At 38.9% G+C, this 19,066-nt stretch overlaps 2 protein-coding genes across 3 annotated transcripts; one reads left to right on the forward strand and one right to left on the reverse strand.

Moving 5' to 3' along the window:
• The first annotated feature begins 1,886 nt into the window (after positions 1 to 1,886).
• Positions 1,887 to 9,832, forward strand: prrg1 (proline rich Gla (G-carboxyglutamic acid) 1). Its single transcript, XM_061738339.1, has 4 exons — positions 1,887 to 1,953; positions 4,403 to 4,441; positions 5,277 to 5,437; positions 7,331 to 9,832. The coding sequence occupies exons 2-4, from the start codon at positions 4,432 to 4,434 to the stop codon at positions 7,793 to 7,795; spliced, it is 636 nt and encodes a 211-aa protein (XP_061594323.1). The 5' UTR covers positions 1,887 to 1,953; positions 4,403 to 4,431; the 3' UTR covers positions 7,796 to 9,832.
• cpox (coproporphyrinogen oxidase) lies at positions 9,779 to 19,066 on the reverse strand. Of its 2 annotated transcripts, XM_061738337.1 has the most exons (8): positions 18,808 to 19,066; positions 17,126 to 17,526; positions 15,177 to 15,320; positions 13,855 to 13,965; positions 13,586 to 13,727; positions 12,743 to 12,961; positions 10,774 to 10,878; positions 9,782 to 10,695 (listed from the first exon to the last, which is right to left on the reverse strand). In XM_061738337.1, the coding sequence occupies exons 1-8, from the start codon at positions 18,945 to 18,947 to the stop codon at positions 10,605 to 10,607; spliced, it is 1,353 nt and encodes a 450-aa protein (XP_061594321.1). In that variant the 5' UTR covers positions 18,948 to 19,066; the 3' UTR covers positions 9,782 to 10,604. The 2 variants fall into 2 exon arrangements, with proteins under 2 accessions (XP_061594322.1, XP_061594321.1); XM_061738338.1 differs by lacking the exon at positions 18,808 to 19,066 and having other exon boundaries at positions 9,779 to 10,695; positions 17,126 to 17,750.

Genomic DNA, 19,066 nt, shown 5'->3' on the forward strand with positions numbered 1-19,066 from the left:
GTTTGATGTCAGACTAACAAACTGGGTGTAGCCCTTTGGAATGGCAAAACTTATTTCAGATTTCTTTGCTACCTTTACTAAAAGATGTTTTGAATATCACTATTTCTGAAATATGATGCTCATCTTGAGCTAAAATCCACAAATCAATAATGTTTCTACTCAGTGACTGATACAGCCAACTAAAGATATAGTAGAAAAGGAAAAAATATCCCAAACTGTCTTTTTACAGTGATGTTGGCGTGTCCGACATTGAAGTCCTTTAACAACGGGACTTTGTGGAATGTGGGTGTTTTTTCCGGAAGTGATTTTTATCAGCAGGAAGAACAGCCCAGTAAAAGCCAGACTGGAAGGGATATTTGTAAAACAATTATGAGAGGCAAAGAACAAAGTCACGCAGATGAACATGCACAATCATTTGGTCTGCTTCTGTTCTTTTTTAAATAAAAAGTATTCAGGTTGGGTGCCGTTATTCAGAGTTTTGAAACTACGTCTCGCTCAGTCTTAATGGAAATATAAGTTAATGCAAAATAATTTTGACAGCACTTTGATATCTGTGCTCTGACACTGCAGAGACGGTTCTGGGAGGAATATGTTCAGAAAAGTAATTCATCCACTTGATCGTGGCATTGCTGCTGATTGCGCTCATGATCAATGCCATCGCCACCACTGTGTGGGGCTGTCACTTTTTTAACCACTTACAATGCAGCCCCAGCCTGGGACATCCCTGTCCTGTACCCTGGTTCCTTTCATATAGCAAAAAAGCCACTGCTGCCGGTGTTTCTGCCACCACTGCTGCTGCCAGGGACCCGGTGCTGTGACTAGACAGTGCTCCACATCACATGAATGGCATGAATTTGCATCTCTTAGGTCCCAGTGGCTTGTCCAAGTGTCTCTTTCTCTCTTACTCTGATGTGTTTATATTTTTACTGAAGACTATTGAGAGAATGATCTAAGTGCACTTAAGAAATATGTTATATAATATGTTGGTATGCTAAAAGTATACATTCAGATATTGAAACAACAACAAACATACTGTAAATCCAAAGCAAGGGCTGTATCTAGCTTTATGCAACATTCTGTTTGAGAGCCTTCCTCAAAAAACAAAAAGCAAACACACCAAAAAACCTCAATAAGGCAGTTCAATCACTTCACACTGATTTGTGGTGACACATTTAAGGTCAAATTCAGGTTGGTTTAGCAAAATAAACCTAGTCTTACAAAATTAACAACTCAATATTGGTGAGACTAGCTGAGCTAGATTGACTATAGGGGCCATTTGAGGAAATAAAATTGTATGGCAAAGAAACATACACATTCTAATGAACAATAAACAAACAAACATGAATGTCTGACTTCAAATGCACAAAACAACCACAAAAAATAGTTAGAACTGAAGTGAAGAAGTAAATTTAGAAATAAACATTTTAATTGAACCTCACATGCATTGTCAGTGCCTGAAAACATGAATTATGTACTCACACCAAATAGTATTCCTATTCACCGATTTTTGCAAGAACCATAAAAACCCAATACATAGCAGATGTTGGTCTGTGTGTGTGTGCGTGCGTGTTGTATATATTAATTATTCTCATAAAAGGATAAAAATAATTATCATGACTGCTTCAATTACGTTAATTTCAGTTATAGCGATTCTACGCTAAATTAACGTATTTGCGTTGTTTTGTTTTATTGTACAAGACTGGTTCTTTAATTCAAGCCGGCCAGAGATCGCTGTCACTAAAGGCTTATTCGGGGTTCTGCGTTACACCAACGCAGGGCGTACGCCGTAGCCTACGCGGCGACGCACACCGTACCTCGCGCGTCGCCGCGTACCTTACGCCGTAGGCTCTGCGTCGATTTAACGTTTAACAGAGGCAGCGCGCATGCGCAGTGCGCAGAGACACTCTCAGCAGAGAAGAGGATCATCGTCCGTGATTTGGGGAACGGAAAAAGGTAAGAAACGATATAGATAATGCCTGTTTTAACTAACGATTTCGAAACCAAGAAAGGTCTTTATTATTTAACATAGATATATCCCTCGACCGTTGTACAAGGGGATATATTTCCGTGTATCAGTCATTTAAACACATCCGTAGCTAGAGGCGCACTGATCCTACAAATCATCCTCGCCTGTCAATACAAGCGACGCGAAACCACGTCCACCCCTCTCAACGACAACACCCGCTTTTGCAACCCCAATAAAACTAATCAATGCAGTTTTTTTCCTCCTTCCTCCTCTTCAGCCGCGTGTGTTGTAATTGCAGCGGGCGGTGGCGCTTTGTTTGGGATGTTTTTCCGCTGGTCGGCATCTATTTTGGGCAGCAGCGAGCAGGATTCCGATAACACATTCATGTGTGTCTGTCTGACCAGCAGCCGCCATTGGTCACGATCACTTCAGCCAGGCAGCATGCCTCATGTTGACAACACAACTACGCCCTTTGGCTGAGAACTGTCCAAAGAGAAAAAAAAAACACGCTTCTAATAAGATGTATTCAAGCAGTGGCGTCAATTCAGTGGAAGCTAAGGTATGGCAAAGTTACGAGTCACATAATTCTACTAGAGTATCAATCAACACGTCCAGCAAATACTCATCACAGAAGTCTATGTAGCTTATCTGTGTGGTTAAGAAAATTGGAACTTTTTCAAATGCAGTCACTGCAAAAACTCAAAAAACGAGGAATATTTGTCTTATTTCTAGTTAAAATGTCTAATTTTTTGTCAAAAAATCTCATTACACTTAAAACAAGAGTCATCACCAGAAAAATTACTTGTTATTTTACCATGATCACCTGTTTCAAGTAAATTTTCACTTGAAATAAGTAGAAAAATCTGCCAGTGGGACAAGATTTATCTTCTCATTACAAGCAAAAAAATATTGTTCCACTGGCAGATTTTTCCACTTATTTTAAGTGAAAATCTACTTGAAACAGGTGAAAATGGTTGTTTTTGAGTCTTGTCTTAAATGAAATGAGATTTTTTTTTTGACTAAAAATTTTAACTAGAAATGAGATAAATATTCTTGTTAAGATTTTCAGTTTTTGCAGTGTATAATAACTAGTGAAATCGATCATGTTGTTCTGATTTGCATTTGTAGTTATTCTATATGTATTAAGTAATAGAATAATCAATACAAATAGACACAGAGTAATTCCATAAATGTATTAAAAAAACAAACATTTACATTTTCCCTTGAAGCCGAGGTGTGGCGGCTGCCATACCTTGCCATACTGAATTGACGCCCCTGTATTTAAGCATTGTGGCTGTGTTTTTATGTAAGCGATCACAGATCTGTTTGCAGGCCACAGTCTCCCCAACAGGTTAGTGAGATGCTCCTGTAGTGGTCGTGGGAAGTAAAATCTAAAACAAATCACTGCTTTTATTAGGAGTGAAACAAATAGAGGCTAGGGATGGGCGGTATGGACTAAAAAATGTATCACGATCATTTCTGGCATTTATCCCGATAACGATAAAAATTACGATAAAAAAAACCTAAACTAACTAAACTACACCAATTAAATTGAATTAATAAAAAACAATTAAATTAGTACACCTGTACTGCAAAACTTCTTTCTTTCTTTCTTTCTTTCTTTCTTTCTTTCTTTCTTTCTTTCTTTCTTTCTTTCTTTCTTTCTTTCTTTCTTTCTTTCTTTCTTTCTTTCTTTCTTTCTTTCTTTCAGGCTCATTTCTTTCTTTCTTTCAGGCTCATTTCTTTCTTTCTTTCAGGCTCATTTCTTTCTTTCTTTCTTTCTTTCAGGCTAATTTCTTTCTTTCTTTCTTTCTTTCTTTCAGGCTCATTTCTTTCTTTCTTTCTTTCTTTCTTTCTTTCAGGCTCATTTCTTTCTTTCTTTCTTTCTTTCTTTCTTTCAGGCTCATTTCTTTCTTTCTTTCTTTCTTTCTTTCTTTCAGGCTCATTTCTTTCTTTCAGGCTCATTTCTTTCTTTCTTTCTTTCTTTCTTTCTTTCTTTCTTTCTTTCTTTCTTTCTTTCTTTCTTTCTTTCTTTCTTTCTTTCTTTCTTTCTTTCTTTCTTTCTTTCTTTCTTTCTTTCTTTCTTTCTTTCTTTCTTTCTTTCTTTCTTTCTTTCTTTCTTTCTTTCTTTCTTTCTTTCTTTCTTTCTTTCTTTCTTCCTTCCTTCCTTCCTTCCTTCCTTCCTTCCTTCTTTCCTTCCCTTCTTCCTTCCTTCCATAAATCAGCTTTACACAAAAACGTCATCAACGGGAATGTATCGTTTTTATCGCGAGATGACAAATTCTTACCGTGGGGAATTTTTTTGACGGTATATCGTGAACGGTAAAATATCGCCTATTCCTAATAGAGGCGTGTTTTTTTTGAGTAATAAACGGTTGAGTGAGTTATTTAGCAATAACTAAAGCTGTGCATTAACTTTTGCTTGGCTTTCTACAGATAAATCTCCCCAAACACTGGCAGGAATCATGGAGGGTGGTAAGTTTATTTACACTACATGCATGGCTTTAACCCACAAGCAGAGATGGTCTAATGAACTTGATCCTTCTTGGGATTTAACCAAAAACAACAGTGAGATTTATTTTTGTTTCTGTGTTGATTTTCAACATTCTCACCAAGAAAAAAAAAAAGAGTCACAGGATTGCAAGCTTTTAGAGGTTTTACTGCTGTATAATGACTCCCGATGGAAATTCCCCCTCCGGCTCTCTCTCCCCTTCTTCTGCTGTTCTTGCCTTGTCTTGTAGATCACTTTTTTAAAGTTGGCTCGTAGTTGCTATTGTTAAATTTCTACTGAGTTTTATACATCCAGCCATCCGAGGCTATGCTCTGATGTCTTGTGCATGGGTTCAGCTGGGAAGTTTTGATTATTTCTGGTTATGTGAAACAGAGGGCTGCTCTGTTTCTCAGTTCGTTCCTACATTTTTTTTCTTTTAGGGCCCAGGAATGAATGTCTAAATCAAAAGAGCTTTTGTTTTACTTTTTTAATGCAGAAATGTGGGTGCTGGACACTGCCTTCCTCTCCTCTGCCATCTTTGTTTCATCCACCACTTCTCTCCCTCTCCAGATTCTTTCCCTTTTTTCACCTTCTCTGTCCTATTTGAACCAACTTTTACACACACCCTCTTCACTTCCTCTTACAGGCTGTTCTGTAAATCGACTTGTCCTTTCCTTCTCCTCTCTCTTCTTCCTGTCTCAGCTTGTTATTTTGATTCATGCATTTGATCCCATACTTCTCTCAATCTTGTATCCATTTCCCCTCGCTGCCCTTGTCTTTGTCTCACTTCTTTGCTATCCTCTGTTGCTCTCTTCGTAGTGTTCCTGCCAGCAAACGCAGCCCACTCCGTGCTCAGGCGGCTGCGGAGGGCCAACTTCCTGCTGGAGGAGGTAAAGCAGGGTAATATCCAGAGGGAGTGCCGTGAGGAGATCTGCACCTATGAGGAAGCCCGCGAAGCTTTTGAGAATGAAGAGAAAACGGTGAGGAAATGAGAAATGTCTCTCCTAAAGTCATACAGGATCAGTGTCATACAGGATCAGTGGAAGAAAACACTTTTGCTTTATATGACAACATATAGTTTTTTTAAATGAATTGATTTATCTTTGTTAAAATGTTACATGGTTTGAGTTCTGCAAGTGACTAGATGTGATATCTATGCATGGATAATAAATCCAACAGTGACACGTGTGCTGCAACAAAATAAAGCAAACAAGGAAGTCTTAACAGTTTATTGATTTATTTGGTTTTTATTGGTAAATTTCTCCCTCTGTCTATTTTCTATACCCGCTTAATCTTGTACATGGTCACCGGGTCTGCTGGAACCTATCCCAGCTCATTATAGTAGAGAGAGTATAGATTTGAAAATTGGGTTTACTCTAAAAAAAATCTAACGTTGGCTTGAAGTCTAATTATAGTAAGGTAACATTGATTAGATGCTGGATGATGGTTGCTTGCCAGCACTACGTATTTAGTTATCTAACGTTGTCTGATGTTTGCAACCGATAGCCAATCAAACCCAACTTTAATAAAACGTCCCTGTGTCAGCTGGGAATGGACCATCAATCAAGTGGAGGGGTGTAGAATAAAGCTGCAACACCAATTTCTAAAAAGAGGAGAGGGGAGGAGTTAAATCAAGTGTTTAAATCAGTTGCTTTAAATTGTCTGAAGTGGAAAGAACTGAAACGTGTGGCCAAAGATGCCTTGTACTGTATCTTTTCAGTGTGATAGTCAAAGCATGTTGTAGGCGTCAATGGACACTAACTTTTGGAGTCAGCATCTAGTGGTCAGTCAAGGAACTGCAATGTTTTCGACTTTTGTCTTGATGTCAGACCAACAAACTTGATGGAGCCTCTGGATTTTTTGTTTACAGCTTTTTCTTGCAGCATTGGTGATAAAGGGTATTCAAGTTGTGTGCTGTTATTCTAGATATTCTATATAGCAGTAGTCCTCAACCTTTTTTCAGTGATGTACCCCCCGTGAAATATTATTTCAGCCAAGTACCCCCTAACCAGTTAAAAGCACTTTTGGTTGTAAAAAAGACCTAAAACAGAGCACTGTGCCATCAGTAACTGATTTATTAAACATAGTTTAGTTTAGTTTAGTTTAGTTTATTTTTTGGTCATGACACAAAAAATAAAAAAATAAAAAAACAAGAATAAAACTGACAACAAGAAAATGTTCAACTGTTCAAAGAAAACATAACAAAAAAGTTTCCAGTATACAAATAAACAAATAACATCTAGACCAAAAAAGGGGTAGGCTGAAGCAAAGCTTATTATTTGCCTACCCTCAAAAAGATTAATTAAATTAATGAAATAAAAGCAAAAAGTAAGAGAAAGACTGCCAGTAAAACAAATTGCCTCTGTGGGGATAACAAACATTCCTCAAAAAATAAGAAAGATTTTTAAAATAAAGGTGCAGTCTACATGTTACCTTTAATACATAAAAATATTGCTGCTATGCTTCAACCACGACTCCATCGTTGGTCCAAGGGATTGACAGGTGAAGCCAGGTGGCATTTGACAGGTTAGGTGGAACCATCCTGGTGTGGGGGAGACTCTGGGGTTTTAGGATAATAAGTTGAATAGCCTACTCCTGAAAATAAAAGACTTATATTTTCCTCAATTATTTATGAAATATTTATTTTTAAAGGATTTTTGCATGGATGCTACTTTTTAAATATACATATATTTTAAAATCTCACGTACTCCCTGTAGTGCCTTCATTTACCCCCAGGGGTACGCGTACCCCCATTTGAGAACCACTGCTATATAGTATGGAGTTTTGTAAAAAAATGTCTGAGTCCTGATGGAATATTAGTCAACTCCAAAGGATTTTGACAACAGTTTGACATCTGTGCTCTGACTCTGCAGAAACGGTTCTGGGAGGAATATGTTCGGGAAAGTAATCCATCTGGAGGGTTGGAGACGGTGGTTGGGGGAATCCACTCCCTCTATTTGATCGTGCCATTGCTGCTGATTTTGCTCATCATCGCTGCCATCGCCACCACTGTGTGGCGCTGTCACTCTCGTAAGCGCTCACAGCGCAGCCCCAGCCTGGGACATTTGCATCAGAGTCATGTCCTGTCGGTGGTTTCCATGGACCAGTGGGGGAGGGACTACCACCACGGTGACCAATCTGAACTCAGCATCCACAGCAGCCCAGTGTATCCAGGCTCTGAGATTACATCAGGGAGAGGATACGCGGGAGACCCACCACCATCTTATGAGGAGGCCGTGGGCCATACAGATGTCCAGATAGAGACAGAACCCCCTCCTCAGTATGATGACATAATTAACACCAGCTCTTCTAGAACCAGTGGTGGTCAAGTAAAGTAAATGCGTCTCTTTGCCACCACTCAAGACAACAGTCGTAACCTACACTAAAAAGCATCTAATTCTTTCGTAGTGCTACTACTGCAGTGTCACCAGCCTTCCCCATGTAACACACACACAACAATACTCTTTAACTGTCGGATCAGGGGACTAATGCAATCTAAGATTGTGCCAGTTCTGTTGAAATTTGCACCAAGCTTTCATTATGTGGAAAAGTGATGGCAGGAAGGAGCAAGTGATAACAGTAATTCCAAAACCAGTCAACTTGTGGAGCATTTCCTTAACTTGTGTCAGTTCTGTCACACTAGAGCCGATCATTTTAGTCAGCCAAAATAAAAAAAATGTTGCATGTAGTGTGAGAAAAAATGTTCCTATTGCCATAACTGAGAACATTATTCTAAGTGTATTTGGCTGTTGGATTGATACTTTCTTGAGGATTAGTGCTATTTTTTCCCCCCCAATTAAGTGGACAATTTCTAATATTTTATATATATTTTGAATATCTTTAACTCTCGCCACTTTAATGTAAAAATAATATATTATGGTTTCCATTTTGAAGGTTGTGTATTGCATTCACTCTCGAGGGTATCTAAATGTGCATTAAGCCATGCATAGCCTGCAAGAAACAGAAACATTCTGATTTAAAAAAAATGCTTTGTTTATATCTAACCTGATATCAGTCAGTTCCAGGTAACCCAAGCTCAACAGTTAATCATTAAATCTGGTTTAAATCACCAACCTCTGAGGATTTATCACCAGAGGGGTAAGGAATATAGGAAACAGTTCTTTAGCAGTCATTGGTTCACGTCAGATTTTTTGTTGTTAAAGCACTGGGAAGGTGTGAAACAACTGGGTTTTCTGTGTTAAGTTTAACACTAAATACTTGCACACATTCTTACATCAAGGCTCAATCAGAACTCAACCACAAAGTAGATGTTATTGCTAAAAACAAGTCAAAGCTGTATAGCGACAGAACTCCTCTACAAATTAACTTTCTAATATTTGAATTGTTGATATAGAAAATGTGTCTAAATGCAGACTTAAATACATCAATCCAACTCTTAATACACCTGAGAATATTTAGATTAAGAGGTCAATTCAGACAATTGATGTGAAAAGATTTGCGTGTGATGATTTATATTTTGGTAATGCATGCAGCTCACTGTGCACGCGAGGTTGGAACCGTCTTGCACTGTTTGTTGACAGTGGGACTTGCTGCTCCACGCCCACTTGTGGGCCACTGACAGTTGCTCAGAGCTTGATTTAACTGTGAACCCCCCCCCCCCTTTCCATCCACAGGCAAATAATCATGACTAGAGTTTAACAACGTACCACTTGCACAAAATCGTGGGCCAGAAAAGAGCAGACAGAAGCTGTATGATTCTGCAATGTCACTATGGATAACCTCTGGGTTTAGCATGTGCGATGCACCTCTGTATACTGTATATGTGTATAAATTGTATGTGACATTGAGATTGTTTTTCCACTGCATAGAAATTCCATGAATACATTGATACTAATGTAACTGTACTACAGTGGGTTGTAAAGAAACAAAGGCACTTTGTGTTTGAGCTTAAAATGGGTTGTTTAAAGTAAAGTAGGACAGCGGTTTGTCATCTAGCATCATTCTCAGCAATAACGATGTCAACATAATTCTCATTGAAAGGCCTCATTAGATATGCAATCTTGCTGTATAAACTAAAAAACAACCAAAAACACCAGCCATATCCTCCTTGACACTGACAAATGTCATATTTCCTTTCCACGCCTTGAAGACTTTGAGCACTGATCATTTTTGTATTTGAGAGTGAACTGACCTGTGAACCCCAGCAGTTGATACGAGTCTGAACCGAGCTGTGCTGGTAGAGAGAATCACATCGGTTCAGGTCAGTCGCTGTACTGTTACTTACACAGCCCCGTTTTTACAATGCCTTATAGAATATAAAATGTTATATAACACTTAATGCAAAGAAACTTGTTATAAAACCTTTGACTTGTGCAAAAGCTTGAATTTATTTGTAATAAAACACTTAAAATGTGCTACATGTGCCCTTCATTTCACTCAGATCACCGGATCATCATCACTGTCAGCTCTTTTCCCTGCTGGACTTTTATCACTGGTTGCTGCTCTCATTTTCACAACAGGATCAAAGAGTCATGAAAAGGATGAAAAAGGTTTGATTCTCTGGGGAATGTTCCAAAATCCAACTATTGTTTACCACTGTTCAAACAAAGCAGGAGGTGACTCATTAACCACAACTGAGGGGGGTGGATAAAAAAAAAAAAAAAAAAAAAAAGTTTAAACATGGATAAAGACTTAGCAATTTATTATTACTTTAAATTTATTAATTTCAAAATCGATTTATTATCTTTAGCAGACACAAGGGGGCATAAAACTGTGGCTTGGTTTGTTTTTCTTTTCCTTTCCAGTGTTTCATTAAAGACAAGTAGAGCTTACATCTCTGACGGGTTTAAGTAGAGCAAGCAACATTTATCCCCAGCAGAGGTTAAAAGGAGCAATTCATCAGAGTGAGAGGACCATAAAAGCAGGTCATCCGTAGAGATAAATTATTTGGTCTTTCCTCTGAATAATTTTATTAAAGTGTTGTCAAACAAGGCTGATCTGACAAAACATGCAGGAAAATGAGAAAAGTATCAACACAAGTGAAAAGAATATTCAAACAACTGCAAAGCAACATGATATTTTTATAAATACGGTGTTGAATGTACATAATGTCCAGCAGGCTTTATAAAATACAACAAAGAGGCTTTCCTGAAAGCATCGCCCGTATTGACATGTGAACTTGAACACTTATGTTTTCACCCACTCCTTTGGGGTTCGCAGCACCTCCAGTATCTCAGCTTCCCTGGTACCTTTGGCAGGCTCGTGCATGTACTCCCACCTGGGAAAGGAGGAAGAGTCCGTTACTAAGCAACGCAGCTTGCTACCTTCGTGTAAGAATAATCTGGTGTGAGCTTACTTGGCAGTGAGGGGGAGGGACATGAGGATGCTCTCGATCCTGGAGCCAGGTGTGGCCAGGCCAAACTTCACCCCCCTGTCATACACTAGGTTGAACTCCACGTATCTGCAACACACACATACAGTATAAAGACATGCTTAGACTGAGGTTTCTTCAACTGTGAACAGACCCTTTGGATTCATATTGGAAACAGTGTTACAGTAAATGTAGCAGATCCCATCAGAGTTGGAAGGTGACTTCAAGTTTAGAGAGTTTACTGTTGAAAACCTCATGTCAACATCACCGTTAATGGAAAATTTGACCTCGGTTACGATTAAGCAACAATTATCAATGATCAACTATTGTAATTAAAGCACTTGCAGCTTGACCATTAAAAGTCCTTATGAGATAGATCACATTTCAATTTGGAATAAAAAAAAGTAAGAAAACTTCCATTACTACTACTAATAAAGTCAATTGTTTTAAATCTTGTAATAATGGAATGGTAGCCAGTATTTTAAATATTTTTCTTTCTTTATCTAAACAAAATATCAAACCAATGAAAAAATTGAATATAACTTTTTTTAAATGTCAAACTTCAAAAGTATCATGCTTTTAAACATTAGAAAATAAATAACTCTTGTTTTCTCTTTTAAATGAATGTTTCAAACATTGTCAGGTACAAAACATAAAATAAAATATCTTGCAAACAAAATTAAATTTCAATAGTGACATGACTGAAATGATCGGCATGACCATGATTATGTCGGTTATAGTTTCTAAATGTCAGTTTCGATTAGTATTCGGTTAATTTCCCAGCCCTAGTGAAAATATATTTTGTATTTAGTCTTAAGGTATGTAAGCATTTACATGTATATTTTATCTTAATTTTTCTGCATATGTAGGAATAAGTTCAATAAAACAATATTCTTAAGCATTTATGTTTGTCTAAGTCTAAGATTTGATTAGTCCTTAACACTGGATGAGTCAACCAGAGGGAATTTAACATGTTTCTGCTGAAGATTTTGCAGAAAGTTTAAGTCAATAGGTCACATTGAAGTTGTTTGATGCAAATTGTCTTAATACACCATAAGTTCGGCAACTAAAATTACTAAAGAAGAGAGAAAATAAGCCTCCTTGATTATCTCTCATTTAAAACTGACTTGACAAACGCACAGATCCACCAGAGATCAAATTATTCCCTGTTTTTGTTAACAAATCCACAAAATGTTCTACATAATTTTCAAAATTGACAAAAGTTCAGAGGTTGGACTGAATTAGATCTTATTAATACAATTCGATCCAGTCCATACCTCCTACCTCATCAAATCCATCCAATCAACTGTGCAGGTGTGGTTTTTTTGCTCACAACTTGCCTGTGCCATTCATAAACAAGCCCTTTAGCTCATTCACCAGCTCAATGACTCCCCTCTGAGGCAGCAGGCTCTGCCAGGATCTGCACCGGCTCCAGCCATTCAGCCCGTGAATGGAGGCCAGGTCTGAGTAGACTGAGTTTGAAAAATGCTCTTTACATAATTCAATAAACAATGCATGAAAGAGTGACTGAAAAGATCCAAATCCTAGAGCTGTAGTCGATGACACGCGTTCTTAAATCCTGATACCTTAGAACACCTCGAGAAGCTGTAAGTGAGAACACACATCTGAATCCGGGGAATGATTCATTTAACAGATTTTATCCTGCCAGCTCTAGTTAGGACAAGGTCTGTGTGTGACGTTTGACTGAGCCCAAGAGAGAATAGAGGAGAAAACTGCAAGAAGAAGTCATGGAGATTGATTGTGCAAAAGATGTTGGACAAAACAAGAACCCTGGAGTGAAGACGGAATATAATTGACCATGAAGATGCCAGTGAAAGGAACCGTTAGGGTGAGAAGAAAGATTCTGAGGCTTCAGCTAATGAAATAAATTCTGTAACTGAATGACATATTCCTCATGAGAGCTCATCAGCTGTGTTGTGCATCTTCAACTCACCTCCCTCGTCGTACCTGCTGCCAGTCCTTCTCCTTATCAGTAAAGGAGTCCTTGAGATGTCTGTACACGATAGGGAGGTAACAGGGCACCACAGTCTGAGCACAGCTCTTGACGAAACTGAACACCTCCTCCTGACTTGGGGAGTCCAAGTCGTCAAAGAAGATACCTCCTATGCCGCGGGTCTCTCCTCTGTGGCGGATGTAGAAGTACCTGTCACACCTGGATGTCAGAAGAATTACCAATCAAGCCATTTATTGAATAGTGAAAACAAGTACAGGATATTAGTTACTTTAAACATTACAGTCGAAAACAACTAAATATAGTGGAGTGTTTTCTCTTTCCAGTTGGAGAATAACAAAAATAAAAACAATCAGTCCCAAAAACGATGAAAATGACTCATCCAATAATCAGTTTAAAAAAAAAAAAAAAGCGTCATAAAAACAATTATAAAATTCATAGTGGCAAGAAACGTAAAGACGTATTTGCGTGTCTGCCTGTCAATGTGATGCTCAAGTCTACTGACAAGCAGCTCTGCAGTCCAGCTGCAAACCTGTATTTAATCACATAAGATGAGCATCCCTTAAAAATGTGTATTTAAATTTAAAGTAAGCCGACAGTAATGTTAACAATCAACAAGAGATAAACCGCACCCATCAACAGTGGTCACTTGGTGGTTTGTATTTGCTCAACGGTTTTTCTGCATTTGCAGATTTTCAGCAGAGACTTCCTCTTATCACCATCCCACACAAAGGATACACCCATTATAAACTCACACACACACATACACATACACACACACACACACACACACACTAGTGCAGAGTCGGACTGATGTATTTGTACCATTTCTTGAAGTCTGAGTAGTACTGCGGGTGGTGCTTGTCACAGGCCTCCTTCAGGGTGTTGTGGAAGTGAAAGGCATCTTCTTTATCTATATAAATTGGGGTCAGGTCTGTTCCTCCGCCGAACCACCACTGCTTAGAGCCTGAAACACAAACGCGACACACAAAGAGCAGAAAGAGGAGAAAACAAGGGTTATCATTCAGCAACATGCTCAATAGTGTCACTGATACCAAGACATAACTGCTGTTGTAAAAGGGTCTAGCACTCACCATCCGCCTCTTCGATCTCAAAGTATCTGTAGTTGAAGTGCACCGTGGGTATATGGGGGTTCTTGGGGTGAATAACAGAGCTTACACCCATGGCACAAAAAGGCAGCTTACCTAAAAGAAGCACAGAGCACAAAATAAAAAAACGACAAAAAAACCATAGCTGAGGCTTATTTTAATCTCAAATAAAGATGTATGCTGCTTTTTCTGTTGATAACATCAACATGGTGAGTGTAGGTGTTGGAATAATTATGTATATAGGTATACATGATTATGTATGATTGAGTTATCATTTGTCATGTATGTCTCGACTGAGACTTGCAGAGACAGCGGTTTTGACGCCGCTGCACGGGGGGGTGGGTGATGCTCACATCCTCTTATTATCAATGACAGATTTAAGCAATTAGTAATGTATGTGTGTGTGTGTGTGTGTGTGTGTGTGTGTGTGTGTGTGTGTGTGTGTGTGTGTGTGTGTGTGTGTGTTATGAGATAACGTGTTTATCAGACAGGAAAGCAACGGTCAAATGTCACAAAAAGGAGAAGTGTGACTGCACCCTGGCTGACCCTCAGACAGTTGGATGTACGGTACGGTGTCTCCACTCTCCTCGCAAGTAATCAGAATTCTGACTGTGTGCCTTTCTTTCCTTATATGTCTGATGTTTTAGGTGCTTAGACCTGACAGTAGGTAACCATTATTTGTGGCGTTGCGAGCAAAGGCGGACACACTCAGAGCAAACTTCATGACCAACAATGCACATCGACTAAAAGCAACTATTGCTTTCAGGGCCTTGTTTGGTGCTACAAATAGCGGTGAAGAGGATGTCAAGTGTGTTTGTTTTTTTATGATTGTCTTTCCTGCTGCCTAGACCTAGAATTACATGTTTTTTCTCATAGTATACATTGTGCATCATCAACTATATACGTTAGTTGTAAGGACCGCACCGGTTGGTTGTCTACTGCTGTCAAAATTGTGTGCTTAACTAAATGGTTTGATTTTAAGAAAAGTTCATCATGACCTAATATCACTGAAATGCAGATAGGAGATGGACTCAAATCTCTGTAAACAGCAGAGAGCAAATTCCCTCTTATATAGCCTTCAAATAATCTTTTAATTCCTTAAACATTCTCATGCCGAACTGAATTTAAACCTGAACAGAAAGCTGGCTAGAAAAGCTGAGTGGAAAAACCAATAACTGGGACTTAAAGGAGATATATTTTGAGGTAAATGTGTGCTTACATCAGCAGAGGTTAGAATAATCATAGCCCCCTCCATTATGTTTCACCGAACAAAGATTTTCAAATCTTTGGCCAAAAGCAGGACTCACCATCTTTCCCTTTGAGGACCTTTCCTCTACTCCTCATCTGCTTTGCAGCCTCCTCAGTCAGGTTCCCAAACACCACCGACACATTCACTCCCGCCTTCTCAAACACTTTCCCATCCTGCATCACACAGCTGATTCCTCCACCACCTAATAGAGACACAAATGAAAACGCATCAAACCACGTATCGCATCTCTTAAAATCTCTTTAATACCTACATTGAACGGCTGAAGGGAGAATAGATTTGTTTGGCTTCTCAGAATCAGAAAGTTTATAGTATATAGTATATAGTAGTAGTTTAACACACACACACGGAATTTGTTGTGGTGACTGATGCAATACAAAAGAACAAATAATATTAAAAGAAAATGTGTACAACATGTTGGCTTTAAAGTGTCTGTACAAATAGTCCATGGGCCAGACCAGATATAAGTACCACCACTCAAGGTGACAAAACTTGCTTGTGATTTTTGAAAAGATCCATGTCTGTAGATGATATTTTGGTATGATAACCCTTCCTGAGTGGCAGCTGGATCATAGTTATCAGCTCATGAAGTTACCAGCCCCTTCAGAAAATTACATTTTAGATGCTGGTGCATATCCTGGTTTAGACTCATGTACAGGATATCTGTCAATGTTTCACAATATTGTCTTTGGTGTCATTTTAAAGGGGACCTTTTAAGCATTCATTCAAGCTAAGATGTGAATCTTTCTGACCAACATAGAGGGCACTGCAGCACTTTAAACTATAAACAACACACATTTTTACACAATTTTCGCCTAAATGATATACTATCTTTTAGCCCTGTGTCACCTAGGAACAACAGAGATACAAAATACAAAAACTGGAATACTCACAGGACCATAAGGATTCAGGAAATGTATGACATCTTAGCTTGAATGAATGCTTCAAAGGTCCCCTTTAAAATGATACCAAAGACAATAATGTGACACATTGACAGATATCCAGTACATGAGTCTAAACCAGGATATGCAGCAGCATCTAAAATGTAATTTTCTGAAGGGGGTGGGTAACTTCATGAGCTGATAACTAGTATACAGCTGCCACTCAGGAAGGTTATCATACCAAAATATCACCTACAGACAGTACTGGAGTTGAGGGGGGATGGCATCCCCCCCTGAAATAAAAACGGTCGAAATCACCCCCCCTGTAAAACTGCCATCCCCCCTTTCCATCCCTTATGTCATTTCATCAATGAATGTGGTTTTACTGCTATTTAAACATTAGAGTCATCACCAGAAAAATAACACCAGAAAAATAACTTATTTGACAATTTTCACCTGTTTCAAGTAAATTTTCACTTGAAATAAGTAGGAAAAATCTGCCAGTGGGACAAGATTTATCTTCTCATTACAAGCAATAAAATCTTGTTCCACATGCAGATTTTTTTTACTTATTTCAAGTGAAAATCTACTTGAAACAGGAGAAAATTGTTTTTTCCAGTGATGAGTCTTGTTTTAAGTGTAATGAGATTTTTTTACTAAAATGAGACATTTTAACTAGAAATAGGACAAATATTCTTGTTAAGATTTTGAGTTTTTGCAGTGATCCATTTTACGTATCCTGTGAAGGACAGAGTCGTATTGATAAGTTCAGAAAACTGTTTTTTATTGTTGTGTTTTGATGTATTAGATGTAAGCCCAGTGGATATTTAAAGCTTACAGAAGGCTGCATTTAACTGCTGCTATGTCATTCCTGCAGTATTTCTGCAGGTGTTTTGGTCAGTGCTATTATTTGTAATATATTATATTATTTGTAATCAGCCCAAATTATCTGTCCCCATATGATAAAATCCACCATCCCCCCTGATTTTTTTTTACAACTCGAGTACTGCCTACAGACATGGATCTTTTAAAAAATCATAAGTAAGTTTTGTCACCTTAAGTGCACTGACAAGTGAACTGGACTAAAAGGTGGTCTAGGATTCTCTACCTTCCTTCCTCTGCCACCGGTCCACCCTGAACGTCCCTCCGTCCACCTCCTGCAGGGCTTTGCAGAACTCCGCCTGGGTCTCCATCACCAGCAGCTCCATCTTGGTGCGCATCTCCTCTTTCCTCCCAAGTAGAACCTTCACGTCCGTCACCGGAGGAGACATTAACCCCCGGCATCTTTCCACGATGTCTGCTTCCTTTTCTTCCACATTCGGGGACACCCTGGTTGCCATCTCTGCGCGCTGGAAGTGGCTGGAGTTGGCCAGGAACCCCGCAACAACCGCGGCTGCGGTGGCCGCCGCGGCTCCGCCGAGAGCCAGGACTCCCCTCCTGCTGGACCGGCCAGCTGCAGGTCTGCACCCGTGGGACATCAGCCGCACACTGCTGCTCCTGGAAAACCACCTCCAACTCGGAAGCAAAGACCTCGATGACAACAAGCCAGAGTCTCCACTGACGAGCCCCCTAACATGTGAACTCAGACATCTTCTGGTCGTTGTCTGAGCCGTTTTATTTACCGAACAAATGACAATGGTGGCCATTTGTAAAGGAAGAGAGACCCAGCTTCTTCAAAAGTGTGTAACGGCCGTGACTTGTCAGTCAGGGTGTGATAAGAAGTCAAAACATGACCAGAAAGAGGTGCCTACGTGCTACTAGTAGTGCTTCAAAAAGTCAAGTAAAGGGGCGTGCTGCCTTTGCTGTTGATAACGTCAACATGGGAAATGTAGTCGACCGAGATTTGTGGCGTGGCGAGCAAAAGGCAGACACGCTTAGAGCGAACTTCATCACCCAGAATGCACCGCGTTTAAGAGCAACTATTGCGTTCAGGGTCATGTTTGGTGCTGCACGTATCAGTGAAGAGTTTGCCAAGTGCGTCTGTTTTTTTTCTTTCCTGGTACCTACACTACACCACCTGTTCTGTCTCAAAAAAATTTTGGCAAGAAATTAGAAATTGGCTATCTTTAAAAATGAATGACATTCCAAATTTAGAAATCGTTAACATAATTTTTTATATATATACTATTGACAAATCAGTGTCCTTCTTAGTTAATGTTATTCTCTTACTGGCTAAATATCACATACATTGTTGTAAGTGGAGAAAAATTAAGCCCTCTTTCCATTTTTTTATTAATGATTTCAAAAGTTTTTTTGTTTCTTTAAAAAGTATTAAGTCAAATAACTGCAAAAAAATTAGTAACCGATATATCAAAGTATCTTTTATTTTAAGTCTCTTTCCGAAATGTCGATGCTATTTGCTTTGAAATGCCTTACTGTTCCTTTGTATTGACTTTACTTGTCTCTTATTTTTGTTTATGTCTCTTGTTCATAAAACCTCCAGGATGTTCTTTTTCCTTATATTTCCTCTACTAGTAGTTTTGTATAAAGTGTGTTTTTCTTGTTTAAAAAATTATGTTCAATAAAAAAAAAAAAAAAAAAAAAAAAAACACCTACACCACCTTAAAAGTTTTTCTTAATTGTATATGTTACACGCCCAGGATGTGCCTTTGTAACAGATTATATTTTTTTAAACTGTTCTGCCGGGTAAACCTGAATAAATAGGGAAAAGCACGAGACAGAGTCAGTTTTAGTGCTTTTCGTTCTCTCTTCCTTGGTCATCTGTTGTATTATCAATAATTTTCACAAAATATTCACATTAGCTGGACACTGGTGCCCCTGGAAAACCACCTCCAACTCGGAAGCAAAGACCTTGATGACAACAAGCCAGAGTCTCCGCCACTGACGAGACCCCTAACATGTGAACTCAGACATCTTCTGGTCGTTGTCTGAGCCGTTTTATTTACCGAACAAATGACAATAGTGGCCATTTGTAAAGGAAGAGAGACCCAGCTTCTTCAAAAGTGTGTAACGGCCGTGACTCGTCAAGAGTGTGATAAGAAGTCTAAACATGATCAGAAAGAGGTGCCTACGTGCTACTAGTAGTGCT

The sequence above is a fragment of the Cololabis saira genome, chromosome 13 (assembly GCF_033807715.1).
Source record: "Cololabis saira isolate AMF1-May2022 chromosome 13, fColSai1.1, whole genome shotgun sequence".
Taxonomy (NCBI): Eukaryota; Metazoa; Chordata; class Actinopteri; order Beloniformes; family Belonidae; genus Cololabis; species Cololabis saira.